Source organism: Coccinella septempunctata, chromosome 1, assembly GCF_907165205.1.
Source record: "Coccinella septempunctata chromosome 1, icCocSept1.1, whole genome shotgun sequence".
Lineage (NCBI taxonomy): Eukaryota > Metazoa > Arthropoda > Insecta > Coleoptera > Coccinellidae > Coccinella > Coccinella septempunctata.
This window is the reverse complement of record NC_058189.1, coordinates 10,415,423-10,432,667: the sequence shown is the minus strand read 5'-3', so window position 1 is coordinate 10,432,667 and position 17,245 is coordinate 10,415,423. Positions and strand designations below refer to the sequence as shown.

The window sequence follows — 17,245 nt, the reverse complement described above, 5'->3', positions numbered from 1 at the left end:
TGAAAATGGTGCGATTTTACAAAAGCAAGCCAGGAAGTCTAAAATATCGAGACTATGATAATGAAACCCTTCAGCTTACACTTTTCCAAGCGTTGAAGACATTGGCATCGTCGAAATAAATGGAATAAAGAAACGGCTTCTCCAATACGAAATTTCAAGAAGAGGACAAATAAAATTGACTTGATTTAGAATCGTTGTAGTTGTTTTTCTTTTATTTCACCTTTAATATTTTTGTAATCAGGTTGTAAGTTCCTACTCACCACTAAATAAAAGTATTTTTTTGCTATAACTACTGTGCTTTTTATTAAATGGACTACCTACCTAAGGGTCTCAACATTTCAAAAAAGGTATTTTGCGTTTCAAGTATAGCCTCAATTGTGAGTATATTTGCGTTTTAAATGCGATTTCCAAACAAATTTCATTTAGCCCCATCATGGGGCTATTTGAAAAATGTTTTCTATTTTTTTTTCTTCAATATGGATAGGGCTAGATATTTTCTGAGTATTACACCTGATAGACCTTAACCCAAAGTAAGCTAAAATAATTTTAGTTTCGATGAACGTATACCTTTGTTACAGCGAGGTAAGACCTAAAATTTAGAAAAGTGTATCAAGTAGCCCCGTTTTACGGTATGTAGAAAGTTTCGGATTTGTAACTTCAAAGACAAAAAAGTTATGATAATTTTTCGACATCGTCAAAGTCTAATTTTTTGTCAATAACTCAAAATCGTAGGAGGCTACAATTTTCACCATTCTTTGTTTCTGTGAAAAAGAGCTCCGAAAGGTGTTATCGGTATTGCTCTAGCTATTCTAGTTTCCCATCATCCTACTGGACGTCGAATCTGGTACAACCTGTACATCATGCGTGATGTAAGAGGAGCCCGATTGAGACACCCCGTATATAGCTCACTCATACCCAGTTTATAAAAAAAACTAAATAAAATCTCTAGTAGAACCTGTGATGCATAGGTACTATGTTGTGGAATAATATGTTATAAGTATGCAGAAGTTATTTTATACTATATGGTCCGTACTAAATGATTAACCGAGTTGAGATCATCCTCCAGGTGTTCAGCAATAAGATCTTCAGATTCTGGTACAGTTAGTTAGGCGAACTATGAGTACCTTAGCATCATTTCCTTATTTTTTTCACTTGGTAAGTTCCAGATACCATCGAATTACCCAGCCAACGGTTCATATTATGGTATGGGGTGGAATATCTTTGACTGCTCGCACAGACCTAGTGGTCGTTGATAGTGGAGCTATGAATGCTGATAAGTATATAAGGAACATTCTTGAAGAGCATGTATTGCCATTTGCCTCATACATTGGTGAAAATTTCATTTTTATGGACGATAATGCCAGACCCCATCGTGCGCGCATCGTTCAGGAGTACCTTGAAGAGGTTGAAGTCTCTCGAATGGAATGGCCAGATAGAAGTCCAGATCTCAATCCGATTGAGCAGGTTTGGGACAACCTCAATAGAAGGCTGAGAAGTTCAGAAAATCATCCAGCTACTCTTAATGACTTAGGAATCCAACTCGAAGAAATCTGGGAAGGGTTAGGTCAGAACATTTTGAGATCATTCATTTTGAGTATGAACCGTCGTTGCCGAGCTGTAATTAACGCAAGGGGTGGAAATACCAAGTATTAAATCACTTATCAGCAGTTCAGTATTTTGAAAACATTCATTTCTCTTCTTTCATATAAGATTCGGTGAAATCCTGAATTTTTCTTCCATTTAATGTGTCTTGTTTCGTTCAAAACCTTCCCGAGAGAACATAAAAAATAAGTTATAAAGTCAATGTAGAGTTAACTTCCATTAAAATTGAGATTTTCAGAATGTGCGTTAATTTTTTTGCGCAGTGTTTAACATTTCCAAAAAGTGATGTAGAAGATATATAGCTACTCAAACTATTTTTTGGCAACCCAATTTCATTTGCCGTTTTATTTATACAGGGTCTCCCTAAATAATTATAACAGTATATTCGGTACAACAACGAAATTTTGAAATTCTGTTTATTAAAAAGCAGCATAAAGTAATTCAAAGCCAACTGTGATGTTATGATTATTCACAAAGACCTTGTATTAGTTTCCGAATGGCTATGAACATAAATTTTTTTCAAACAACTACAATAGAAAAAAAATTGATCATGCCATGAATCTCAATTCAAACGGTTCTATTTTAAACAACTATGAAAAAAAAATCAATTTGCACCCTATTGATCTGCGCGACTGGTTTTCGGAAAAGATCTCTTCTGTCTTCTCATTTTCATGTAACACACAGTAGTTTATATAACCCTATAAACAAAGTAGTACTTAGTACTAGTAGTAGAAGTTTATTAATTCCAAGAAATTACACAGTCAGCATGAAATATGGAATAATTGAGATCTCCTCATGTGTCATAAAATAGATACAGAAGGTAATTCACATTACCTTGATTGTGGAATTCAGGTGGACTGCATATATACTGATTTCAGTAAAGCCTTTGATAGGATAAGTACTCAAAAATTGTTTTCCAGACTGCTGGCGGTTGGGGTTCGCGGCTCGCTTCTTCGATGGTTTGAATCATATTTACTTAATCGGTCACAGTACGTTTCTATAGAAGGTTTTAAATCCAGGTATTTCATGTCAACTTCTGGTGTTCCTCAGGGTTCCCAATTAGGTCCCCTACTCTTCGTTATTTACATTAATAACATAATAAACTGTTTTAAAACCTGTCAAATCTTACTTTTTGCTGACGATCTAAAAATATTCTTCCGAATCAGAGGTGAGCACGACTGCCGGTTTCTGCAGGATGATTTAAATGCTTTCATGCGTTTTTGTGAGACAGGGGGTCTCTACTTGAACCTAGCAAAATGTCAGGTAATTTCCTATACTAGGAATTTAAATATCTTTTCATATCAGTACATGTTGCATGATGTCATCTTGAAGCGGTCATCACACGTGAGGGATCTGGGAGTAACATTTGACTCAAAGTTGAAATTTGATATACATGTTGATTGTGTTGTCACTTCATGTTCATGCAATAGAAGGCTAGGATTTATACTGAGGCAGAGTAGATGCTTCTCTAACTGCAGAGCAATCATCTGTCTTTATTTTGCTTATGTTTTCAATGAATTGAACTTCGCATCTATTGTATGGAATCCATGTTATTTGGTGTATATTAATCGTCTTGAAAAGGTTCAACGTAGATTCTTGAGATTTTTAGGATTTAAGTGTAATATGAATTTGAGTCGGGGGGATCCTGAAAATTACAATAGAAGATTGCGATATTTTAATATGATCAAACTTGAGGATCGCAGATGTATTGGTGACATCATATTTCTTCGGAAATTGATAAATGGGGACCTGGAAAGTATCTTCATCACCTCAGACTGAATATTTACGCTCCAATAAGGAGGATTAGGCAATTTGACATCTTTCACATACCGAAGGGACAAACCAATAGCGCTATGAACTCTCCTGTTCATAGAATGCTCAGTCAATGTTACAGCTTTAAAGAAGTAATTGACCCATTTTTTCTCAGCACAATTTCTGTCAAGTCAAGGCTAAAGAGTTATTTCATCACATCTTACCATTGATCGCGGTATTCTGACTTTCGGCCCACATAGATGATGTATACTGTTGTGGTGGTTTTTTCTTTTTATATTGAATACGTAATTTTAATTCTCCAGCATTTTTTTTTGCTTTTTTTTTAAGGTACTTCTATTTTTTTTCAATCTAAATTGTGACCATTTTTTGGGTATTTAATTACCTGTATGTGTCCTGATTAACAACAATAAACAATAAACAATTACCAAGCGAACTTTGAAGTTCCCTCAAAATTATTGTATGAACTGGTACATTAGATAAATGGAAGGATTCTCCTCGTATTATTTGAGTTTTATTTATGAACGCACATTGAATTGAAATGGATTGGCTGCTGCAATAATTTTTTTATCAGATTCGACGAATAGGGCTCACAAAAATATCCTGAAATGAATGTTGTCCATTCAGAAAAATCCCAAGATTATTTTATTTCATGAAACACCAACTTTTCCCTTATAGATCAATGAACTATCAGTGGAAACTGTCTTATCGGCGGAAACTCTCACTTCATTAGTTTGCGCTTTCGATGTAAAACATGCAACTACTATCAAGGAGACTACTGCTCTCAGCATTCGTCGAATCCAAATATAATCGGGAAGTGCAATGTTTCATTACAAAATACCTACATACATATATGCTATTCGCTATTTTCTTGGGTGAAGGCGAAGTTCATTGACAAGTAAACACAGATCTTCAACAAGAAAGCTTTGCGACACACTTAACTGAACTACTTTTCACCGTTAGAATATTTAAACGTTGCAATTTACTTCCTCGGTAAATCCATAATTTCCAGTCAACTAATTGCTGATCTAAGGATACATTCTCGAATATTGAAATCCCAATAAAAATAACTGAAAGCTGATTTGGGTAAATATGTATCAGTTTAATTGAACTAATTTTCTTGCGTTGCTCGATATTATTAGGTAGGTAATCACTAAAAGTGACACGATTCCGAAAATATGTAGAAACAAAAAATATTTCTTTACCGTGAAACTTCCGCTCCGACTCATGAAGATATAAGAAGTTTTTTTTATCATTAACCACCTCACAATAATGTATTGCTGCGTCAATTATGTCATTCTGTTATTATTTGTGTCGAATTTCCAAATTTTTCCTTGAGAAATATGGTCTATTTCTACCCCTTGGCACGAAAACATTGAATGGTACGGTCTATAATCAAGAAAAACACAAGAAGTCAACTGCACAATCAAATGCAAAGACCAAGAACGCAGAAAACACAGAATCTTGAGTCTAGTTTTTAATTGGGTTGATGTTTTGGTTATTATAATGAATTTTGCATATACAGGTTGAGTCTTTGACTCGTACAAATATTTTAACAGTAGATTTTTGAGGTCGAGAGAAACACTTTTTTCCTACACTATTTTTTCCGATTTGGCCCTGATAAAAAGATATAGCCCTTTAAAGTTGTCATAACCAGCTGCATGTGCCATCCTAGAAAAACAAAATTATCTTCAGAATAACTAGCTAAATCTGTGACACTACACATCTGTGGATATTTTAAACAGAGTTGTATTCAGCCAAAGTACCCAGTTTTTCAAATTTCACAGATACTTTTCATTTTTTGAACATCAAATAACTCGAAAACGGCTCATTAAATACGAAAAAATATGAAGAATACTTTTATTTTACAAAATGTTCAAATATTCATTAGATATCTAACGTCCAGCTCAGTTTCAAGAGTTGGGTTCTTTGAATTTTTGGTATTTTCATGCTATGTAATGGTCATAATGAGAAAACTGGAAGACGTGGTTGATATCTTGTGTTCGAAAGAGATCATTTGTGAGAACTAAAAATAACTTTTTTATGCCTGCCTGCATCTTTTGAACCGAGGATTAATTGGCAGTATTTCTAGATTTCTATTGCATTTGATTTTTTATACAATAATAAATTCGATTTTTAAGTGAATCACCCTAAACATATTTACATTTTGAGTTCGTAACATCCACGTATCCAAAGAGTCGTTTACTCATCGAATATATATCCTCAAGTTTTTTCCTTCACATTTGCCTTAATGGATTTTCTCCCCACTCCGAACTTTAATTTACCTAATACAAATAGGGTGTTATCAATAGTTTTTTTAAACATGCCTCATTTATTATTCAAGATTTTTATGTAGTACGATTGTTTGGATAACTTGGAACAAGAAGAAAACTGCGGTGTCAACCATTCCATAAAAATGGTTCAAGTTAGAAGATAACGAGGAAGCTTTGTTGGGCATCAAAGGTAGGTATTTAGCTCTTACAACGGTGCATGTAGATTTTATTTTATTTCTGTAAAATTACTAATATATTATGTATATTATTCGAAATTATTGATCTTGATCTTGAGTCATCCCACACGACTATAAGTAATAAGATCAACCGTCAACTTAGATTGGATTTTCATTCATTATCAATTCTTCCAAAAGGAGATAAATATAATATCAAAACATGAATATCATATCCTATCGTTTATCATTATGCATTATCAACAAAGATTCCACAACAGAAATTAGGAGTTTTTTTTAAATTGCCTCAATGTCATCATTAGCCTTATTTAACCGACCCTATATTATTATGCATCACACCCAGGGGCGGATGGGCTACCTCGAACCGGCCCGGGAATTTTCTTCCAGACCGGCCCACTTCAAGAACGAAAAAAGTACTTTTAAGGTGGGGGTTCAGTGGAGTAGCATCAGTTGCCATGAAAAAAAATTTTGATGAGCAGTCCCTAAAGATGGCACCTTAAAAGCAATTTTCAAATGATTTTTTACAATTCAGAAAACTGTCAAAAAATTGAGCAGACATTTTGTGGGAGCGAGAAGGCGATGACAAAATTGGGCCATGTTCCCATATTATTGCATGGGACATTAAAAAACACCTCTAAAATCGTTTCGCCTGATTGTTTTTTTTTATTCATATAATAGTTTCGAGATATTAATTTTTGATTTCCTGCTTTAAGTGAAAGTTCTCACCTAGTTCGCAGATAGCATGCAGACATTATAGGGAAACACAAAAAAAAAAAATTCTTCAGGAAGCTGTATATAAACATGGGCTGCTCAAAAAATCTGAATGAATAGAATCAACGGAAAATGTATCTATGTTGTCTATTGGTATGGTTGAAAAAATGAAAATTTTCAAATTTTCTCACATTTGACATCAAGTATTTTTTGAACCATACACAACATGGATGTATAGTTTCCAAATTTCGATTTTAAATTTCCTTAGGGTAATTTTGAATGAAACTGGTGGAATCTTAAATGAAAAAAAAGGTTAGAAATAGTTTCTGTGTACCATTAATTTCTAAGCCAGTCGACACTGAAGAATTTTTACTAATTTGAAAAATGGTTTTTTAGTTTTTTACCATAATACCTTTCCATGATTATGTATGATAGTTTTTTTGATATCATATTTTTATAGACCTTGAAATATCATCACTTCAAGATTTTGCTAAACGAATAAGATGCAATCCAGTGACCCACTTACGTACCCTAATAGCACACAACGTCCTTGGGACGTCCAATTCATGTCCATTTAACGTCGGAACGTCCATGTACTTGATTTGTATGTCCTTTGGACGTCCGTTTCCGGACAGTTTTAGGACGACCAAGGTGGATATCCATTGTTAGTCCAATTTATGTACAATGTCCGTATCGGATATCCTTTGGACGTCCGTTTCCGGACAGTTTTAGGACGTCCAAGGTGGATATCCATTGTTAGTAGAATTTATGTACAATGTCCGTATCGGATATCCATTGGATGCCCGTGATGGACATAATACGGACCATATGACACATGTCCGTATCATGTAGTCCCAAAATGGTCCCTGACCGACTTAATACATGCAATGTCAAATATATGTCCTTACTGGATATGCATTAGTTGTCCGAGATGAACATAGTACGGACCATATAACTTATATATATATATTACATGGTCCGTATAACGTCCATCACGGACACCTAGTGGATATCCGGTAGGGACATCTTTTGAATGTCCATACCGGATATTCACTAGGAGTCCGTAATGGACGTAATATGGACTAAATAACATGTATATATTACATGGTCCGTATAACGTCCATGACGGACACCTATTGGATATCCGGTAGGGACATCTTTTGAATGTCCTTAACGGATATTCACTAGGAGTCCGTAATGGACGTAATATAGACTAAATAACATGTATATATTACATGGTCCGTATAACGTCCATGACGGACACCTATTGGATATCCGGTAGGGACATCTTTTGAATGTCCTTAACGGATATTCACTAGGAGTCCGTAATGGACGTAATATAGACTAAATAACATGTATATATTACATGGTCCGTATAACGTCCATGACGGACACCTATTGGATATCCGGTAGGGACATCTTTTGAATGTCCATACCGGATATTCACTAGGAGTCCGTAATGGACGTAATATGGACTAAATAACATGTATATATTACATGGTCCGTATAACGTCCATGACGGACACCTATTGGATATCCGGTAGGGACATCTTTTGAATGACCATACCGGATATTCACTAGGATTCCGTAAGGGACGTAATATGGACCAAATAACATGTATATGTTACATGGTCCGTATAACGTCCATCACGGACACCTAGTGGATATCCGGTAGGGACATCTTTTGAATGTCCATACTGGATATTCACTAGGAGTCCGTAAGGGACGTAATATGGACCAAATAATACATACATGTATATCAATGAACACCAAAATTTAATATTATTTTTTACTAAACTCCATTTTTCCGCTTTGTAGTATATGAATATCTTATGAATATTATATTATGTATAACGTTATGATGAACGAAGACTAAATACTTGAGTAATTACTATTATAAAATAATCTATATCTGAGTTTCAAGACTTCAGTTTTAATTATATGGTATTTCTGTATTAGTCGACTACTATTCCATAAATCAGTTAACAATATAATGAATATGTTCCTACAAGTAGTTATACCGTATGGTCTCGGTAGCTAGGACGGTTGCACCGAAGACTCAGTAATGCGATGTCCCCACGTACTCGCGAGTTCGAATCCGGGCCAAGTGTAAAAACTTTCTAGTAAGTATGGATGAAAATGAGAACAACACAGAAAAAATAATATCTGCGTCTGAGTGTAAGATATTGGGTTCTAGGATATTAAAATTCTTATAGATAGGATAGCCAACGTCGTGGTAAATTTTTGTACCGTTGAGATTGCTAATGATGGTCCCAACGGGATATCCATTGGACGTCCGCGATGGACGTCCGAATTCTGTTCAAAGTTGTGACATTTGTACGTCCCTCGGATGTCCATAGAACGTCCATTGTACCAGAACTGGACGTCCCATGGATGTCCGTAATGTCCGAAGAGGACGTCCTATGGATGTCCATAGGACTACTTTGTGCTATTAGGGTAAGAAACCCACTGTACCTACATAAATTTTGAAGAAACACTCATACATATTATTCAAAACTTAAATAAAACCTATAAACTATTGATACTGCAACTAATTAAATGGCCATCAAGCTAAACACGCCTAATGTTGCTAGTTTCGTGATGTGGAAAACACAAAATTTTATAATAATGATAATTTTGACTGTAGAAACAAGAAAATTGAGTTGTAGGAGTTTTTTGTTGATAAGTAAGAATACTTATAAAACTCGTTTCAGTGTAGATTATATAAGGAGCTTGGAGCTAGATCTCAAAGAAGAGACCTATCCTGTCAGAAAATATATATTTCCTCAATAACCTTAACCTTTTTTAGGAGATTTTCGTTTTACATAATTGAATTGCAATCTATGCATCTTCAAATACTAAGTTGGCCGACATAGATTTTGTATTTCCTATAGCGAGCAAGCTTCTGTCAAATAATATTAAATGAAGTAATAAAGTGAAGTTTGGTAGTGTGATATTAAAAACAGAGGTTTAATATCACATAACTAAACTTTACTTTCACACCCCGTGTCCCATGGTCTGGCAACTCAAAACATTCGTATAAGGCAAGTTCAGCATAATAATCATACAATCACGTGTAGAGTTGTTTGCAGCTTCTGTATTTCATTACGTTTCAAGCCACCCTGTTTATGCCAGTTGTTTTTTATCAATATTTTCAAAACTTATTGAAACATATATTTATTGGTAGTTTTCCCAACATTCATTTTGAATTGGTTTTCGATATTTGTAAAAATAAAAATATCGACGTCAAATATGTTCCGCCGAAGGCAAAAAAATGGTACGAACTGACCAGCCCTCTGGCCCAACAATCGACCGGCCCACCGGGAATCTTCCCGGTTTCCCGGTGGTCCCATCCGCCCCTGATCACACCATACATTACGAAAGCCAGATAGACTATTTTATTCGTCAATTATAGTTATATACGAAAGAATAATGAGAAATAATGAAAATGAAAATCCATAATTCAAGTAAAAAAAGAATTATATGATTTTCACTAACATGAGTTGTTAAACCAAGACACGTATAATCACACATCAGATGGTTGTTGTGGTTTAAGAATGTTAGTGAAAATCATATAATTCAGTTTTTAGTTGAATTATAGATTTTCATCAAGTATCGGCCACATGAGTTCATTAATTAAAAACTAGTTAACATGTAGTCCATTCTTCAACAAACAATTAAATTTGAATTCAATAATTTCCCGGGTACCACATAGTTTCTGTTTTCTGTTATGTAGCTCAAGTTCATTTCCTCCTAATTTAAATTCAAGCAAGGAAACAATCTGAACATAAGAATGGAGGTAGGTACATTATTTGTCCTCCGAAAATCCTTAGTATGAATCATTGATGAACAATCGAATTAATTCTTTATTTTCGCATCCATAAAAAAATATTATTGCCTATTATTGTCCAGAGATAATTTCGAATGTTATCCGAAAACGTAGTTTCTCTGTAGACTCTGTATCTGGGAAAATAACAATGAAGTATGTAAATTTAAACGATATGGAGGGTACCCTCTATATATTAAGGACCAAACAACAATGCTTCTTTCTGGCTTATTGCTAGGCCAACGATACTGTGACAATATCCTTTCAACCAAACAGTAACCGATTTTACAAATTGACAAATTGGTTGTAGGTTCAGGTATTATTATTTCCAAAACCTAATTTCTCATCGCGAATGAATGATACCGGGTTGGGCATAAGCCTGGAATAAAAGTAATGTTTCTTCAACACTTCAACCAACAACTCCGAACAACCGAAAAGCCGTCGATTGATTTTTAATGGAAAAGAGGTAGTCAGCAGTCGCTTAAAGTGCGGATATTGTAATTTTACATAGATCAAAGCTCGCCTCCGACAGGTGTTCCCCTACCTGACCTCGCGAATGTACAGGGTGGGCAAAATTGGTGATACCTAAACTACAACTTTTTCAACCCAACAAGAAAGAGGAAAATGCATGGGACATTACGGTCGTTTTTTTCGAGAAACTAATAATGCCATCAACTGCATTCTTCTATCTTCTTTTGTTTTCGAGTTATAGGTCAAAATTAAAATTTCAACTTTAGTCATTATCTCCGTTTCTGTTTAAGCTAGGATGTTGAGATGAAAGCATTATACAGATACTTTTTTGATAGCAATCCAGTGGCGCACTATGATTTTTTCCAACAGATATATTTGCTGAGCTATAACATAAAGATGTGTTTTTACTTAAGACAACAGTAGTTTAAAATGACTTAGAAAAAATGAGGGCGATGTATGATACATTTCTGAAACGGTGAAAAAATGGCGATTCCTTCTAGATAATTTTAAAGTACTGTTTTCATAAGAAAAAACACAAATTTATGTCAGCAAATAAACCTATAGGAAAAAAACGTAGTACGCCACTGGATTGCTATTTCAAAAGTGTCTGTATAATGTTTTCAATTCAACATTCTAGTTCAAACAGAAATGAAGATAATGACCAATGTTGAAATTTTGGCCTATAACTCGGAAACAAAAGAAGATGGAGGAGTGCAGTTGATGTTGATAGCATTATTAGTTTCTCGAAAAAAGACAAAGTCATAAATGACACATTCATTTTCCTCTATCTCGTTGGGTTAAAAAGTTGTAGTTCAGGTATCATCAATTTTGCCCACCCTGTACACCCTCATATTTCATTATGATTTATAACCCGATTTTGGTCGCCAGCTCTTGGATTATAAGAACTACTTAAGAAAAACTGAGTTTTGTCAGGATCGTCTTCATTTTTTTTATAAGGAGAAAGATATAAGGTTTCGAACTATGTACTTTTTCAACATTTGGGTAGCCAGGATTGCTTGCTTGCTCGAACATTAAGTCGATTTATGTACGGATGGACCCGTGCCTCTACCTATCTACGCCCATGCTTTTTAACCCTTCGATCCTTTGAGTACCACACACAATGTGGTGCATTGGTGATCTCTAATTAGAGCACAAAAAGCTGATATTTTGTTGTTTGTTATTTTTAACTCTCAGAGTTGAAGTTGAAAGATCTATAGTTATTCTTTAGATAAATGACTAGTCATGTTAATATTTTGAGGACGTTAAAAATATCATATCTCAGGGTGCTAGGTTGTAATTTTTTTCTTCAGTAAGCCTTCAAAGATATATTTAAAAAAAAATCCTTGATTTTCATGGTAACATTCACACTAGTATCAATAATTTTCAATTTTTTATGACTTTTATAGATATAAATACGGTTCTATCCCATTAAAGCCGTTGCCTCACACTGGAAGTATTTTATGATTGATACGCTTGTTATTATTGATATGGATTTCGAATTTAAATCTCGGTATGAAATATATATTTCATACGGGGTTTTTCTTTGAGTTATTTGGAATCGGAAAGGTCCTTTAGGCTTCGTTTCCAAGATACAGGGCGTTGAATGTATTCCAAATAAATAACGAATTCCTCGATATTTCCGAAACGGCTTTTGAGATTTGGTGAAAATGAAATTAGGGTGATTATTTTACGTTGAATCCCTTTTCTTCAGCTACTAACAGTGGCGTACCCATTGACATTGACTTTCATATTTTCGAAGAAAAAAATGCCTTTTTCCAATATTAAATTCATTTCTACAATTTTCATTCATTTTAGAAAAAAGGCCACTGCGTTTTTTCTTTTCAATAAGAATTACAAAATTCGTCGTTATTCAAAAAAAAAAATAGTATATATATAGAGCATGACAATTGAACAATGATTTTCATTAAAGCATGTTGATCATGATTCTTACTTAATTTCTGTACTTTTCTCATTTTTATACAACTTCATAATATGTAGTTAGATACATTCATTTTTATATTATTATGTTGATATATTCTATTTTTACCCCATTCTCGTTCTCTTTTTCTGAGAAACAATTGTAGTAGTCATTTTTGGCCATTTTTTTTTGTTTTCGAGTTATAAGCAAAAATTGGGAAAATGGCGATATTGAAATAAATTTATATCTCCGCTAATACTGATGATAGAGCTCTGAAATTGAAACATTATACAGGCACTTTTTTACGTAGAATCCAGTGGCGTGCTCGCCTTTTTAGCAGGATCTTTAATCACGAAGCTATTACCCAAAGTTATGTTTTTTTAAATGGGAACACTAGTTTTCTGTACAATTTTGTGAAAGCTTAATTTTAACTGATTTCAAAAATATATAACATCATATGGTTTGTATCAATATAAATGATAGAAAATGGTCAAAAACCTGTTTTCTCAATATTTCTATGGTTTCAACTTTTGATGAGCACAGAAACATATAGCATCGTATGATTACCACTGTCTCCTTCTATAAGTCTTTCAAGTATTATGGAAATTCATTTAATATATCTTTTGACTTAAATTTTGTGAAAATTGGTAAAAACCATAGAAAGAATGTTATTGCCGGAAGGAGACTGCTTTTGTTATAGGAAACTCTATTTTTCTGTGCTCATCAAAAGTTGAAACCATAGAAATATTGAGAAAAAAGGTTTTTGACCATTTTCTATTATGTATTTATATTGATACAAACCATATGATGTTATATATTTTTGAAATCAGTAAAAATTAAGCTATCAAAAAATTACACAGAAAACTAGTGTTCCTATTTAAAAAAAACATAACTTTGGTTAATAGCTTCGTAATTAAAAATCCTGCTAAAAAGGCGAGCACGCCACAGGATTCTACGTAAAAAAGTGCCTGTATAATGTTTCAATTTCAGAGCTCTATCATCAGTATTAGCGGAGATATAAATTTATTTCGATATCGCCATTTTTCCAATTTTTGCTTATAACTCGAAAACAAAAGAAAGTGGCCAAAAATCACTACTACTATCGTAAGTTTTTCAGAAAAAGAGAACGAGAATGGGTATCAGATTTTGTATATCTCCTCTGGTTTAAAAGCTGTAGTGCTAAAACATCGAAACTTGCCCACCCTGTACATATATTTTAATATTATAATAACATATATTTTAATATTTAATATTATAATAACCAGTTTGTATAGAAACTTAAAAAAAAAGAAATCTTTGACTCCGACACTACACAAAATATTCTGCGTCAATCTCGTTTGTTCTGTATCAATTATCGATTTTTCAAAAAAAAACTATTGACTATTTGCTATCTGTAATTCTCTGTAGAGTACCATGTGATAATTGCTAGAGTACAACAAACGAGTTTGATAAGTAAGAAAATTACAATTTAAATATGTATGTATAGGGGTGAAATAAAAATTACATATTGAGAGAAATTTGGCGCCAATTTTTCCTTTTCATTATTTTGAAAATTCTTTGCAGAGATGTGATACGGGTTTAGATCTACTCTGATGACTTTCGATTCATGGAGCTGCATGAGCCAAGAAATTTAAAAATATTAATGACTATAAGAAATGGCTTAAACTCCTGACGAATAAAGCTCTCAAAAAATCATATTAAAATTCAACCTACATTCCGATAATACGATAATTCAATAGACATATTTATGTTATTATCATTATAATTCGCTGTCATTCATTATTCTTATTCTCCCTAGGTATACCGAAATACCCCTCAGAAGCTCTGTGAGCTTGTACGAGTTCGGAGAACCATTAGATAGCATATACCTTGTTTTCCCTACAAAAGTAGCAAAGATACATTTCTGGTATAAACGAAGCTAATGAAAATGTTCTTGTCGAAAGTAGCCAATGGTTAAACAAATGAGCAAACCTTTTGACTACTTTATTTTAACATCAGTCTACGATATACAATACATATCGATTCAGCTTGTCATGAAAGGATCCTTTACGTATGCAAAATTCATCAGGAATAAAAAAACAAACATAAAGTGGTATTTGACACTGATTTTATATCTGAAAAGTATTCGTGTGAGCAATTCGCATAACAGAGATTACTGAAAATTGGATTGTACCTATTCTCTATTGGTATAATTAGATTTAAGGTGTCTGATTCGCCAGATTTTGAAAAGTGTATGCGCTTCTCTACGTAAATGACTATTTTTTGAATTCTTTCGAATAGTAATACACCTAGGTATCTTTTCTTTTTTTAGGGGTGAAAAGATGTTTCTCGTAATTTCAGAAAGGTCTATGTTAAGATTGTCAATTTTGATCGCGAAAACGTTTTCAAAAAACAATAAAAGGGCTCACCTTAACTTTCTCGTATGTGGTATCTAACTCCAAGTGGTGCACAAAAGGATTAAGTAGTTTTTCATTGGCACAGTCGGGCCTACCGGCCAGGCCATTATTTATACTCATCTCGAAAAAGATATTTTTCTCCGGAACCAACGATGGATTTTCAATCTTAGTTTTTGTATCAATTAGCTAAATCACGCGCTTATTCAAATACAAATGATCCAGTCTGTCTCTCATCATAGAATATAAACGCAAATTGAACGGGAAAATCAAACGAGGAAACTGTGTCGTTGACGAGTACACACGATAATTCAAATCGTTACTTCTACTTTTGCGCCCAGAAGCAAATTTGCTTGACGAGAGCCATCTACTGTCGAAATATTAGGTCACAACTGAGATATACATACCTATATATTCTTGCGGTATAAATACATACATAGGTACATGCATAAGAAACTATAATAGGTATTCGGGTTTATTGATTATACAAACTTTATCCAATTAACAGTAGGTACAGGGTGTCCTTTAAAGAATAGGGTAGATGCTCGAAACTATAGGAGTTTCAGTCTTAATAATAATAAGCTATTTGTGGTAATATAAAATTGAATTCTAATAGTGAAGATGAACTTTCATGGGTCTCAAATAATTTTCACAAGACATATAGTCCAACATTTGAAACCTCATAAGTAGGTTACATTTAGCTATCAAATTGCATTTTGTATAACAACAGAGATATTTAAGATTCTCCAAGTTTGAGAACTCAATTTAAAATTGAACAAAGCTGGACACTTTTTATAAGAATGTAATAAAAAACCTAGCTTTTTTAAATTTGACGCACCGCTTTGTTCGTAAGTAAGAATAGTACGAAGACCAGGAGGCAGTGAGTGAACTTTTTATCGAGTTCACTGGCAAGTGACAAACGCCGCTGGGAGCCACTAAGAACCGCGAGCTTACTACCAAAGAGTATCAACTTTTTGCTCACTACCATCCAAGGTTCCCGTGGTCAAAATTTTTCTGTTCTCCTTTTTTCAGCACAATTTCAGCTCTGCAATTTTTCTGCCAGAAAATTTTATTTTTTTACCCAACTAATAAGTAAGTACAGAGTGTCCCAAATTCGATTATCACTGCAATCATCACCAGAACTAGAAATAATCTTCAAGAACCCCCGATTTCTTTTTTCGAAATAAGTAGATATCTGAAAGCTGATCATAGATGCTTTGATTCGTTCTCGAGTTACTTCGCGTCATCTTCGATTTCCAAACGCCCTTTGAAACGGTCACAGCTTACCGTCCAAGAGCAATAAGTTTCGTAAATCGTTTGGACAAAAAGTAATCCACGTGGTTTACTGATGGATCAAAATCAAAAAGGCGTACCGGCATTGGCGTATAGGGACCTAAACTGAGGAAAGTGAACCCTCTATTTTACCGACCGAGACACTGGCTGTTTACGTATGCGATCAGGAGTGCCTTAAAATGAACCTCAAAGGGGCGCATATCTTTATCACCACGGACTACGGATAGCCAGGCCACGCTGTGGTCCCTGGAACCACACTGCCAAGGATCTCTGCTGACATAGGATTGCCGTATTGACATAAAGCAACTGGCCAGAGGCAATAAAGTGACTCTACTATGGGTACCAGGGCATTATGCGGTGTTGAAGGAAATGAAAAAGCTGATGAACTTGCAAAAAGAGCACCTGCTGGACCTGAGCCCTTCTGTGAGCTTGGAAAATACCAATGTAAGAGGAATCACGCCAATTCTGAACTGCGTCGCACAGAATTCCTCAGTCTGGATGAACAGGATGACGAAGATGATAAGACCGCCAAACGCCACCACTGCCATAAAGGACAATAATAGGGCCAGTGAACTCCACCAATCTTACTATGGCACTGGACTGAATGCACTTAAGAACCATAAGATGTGTGACAATACATTGATAACCCTCCCAGATACTGGTCAGGTGAGGACTATGCACGGGCAATACAGCTGCGGTCAAACTGCTTACCAACAGCAGGACTGCCGTACAACCGAGGGCCGGAAGCCGTTTGCCGTGCAGGATGCAAAGGTGCAGTCTTATGCATTGGGAAA

At 34.5% G+C, this 17,245-nt stretch overlaps 1 protein-coding gene across 2 annotated transcripts in view; it reads right to left on the bottom strand.

Annotated features, from left to right (window-relative positions):
• LOC123321778 (lysophosphatidylcholine acyltransferase) overlaps nt 1-15,548 on the bottom strand; it is a 35,332-nt gene extending 19,784 nt beyond the window's left edge. The window contains exon 1 of one of the 2 annotated variants that reach the window (XM_044909551.1): nt 15,174-15,548. In XM_044909551.1, coding sequence (XP_044765486.1) covers nt 15,174-15,281 — 108 coding nt within the window. In that variant the 5' untranslated portion in view covers nt 15,282-15,548. The remainder of the gene's footprint in view (nt 1-15,173) is intronic. The other variant, XM_044909542.1, reaches the window with a different exon arrangement.
• Nucleotides 15,549-17,245: the final 1,697 nt, after the last annotated feature.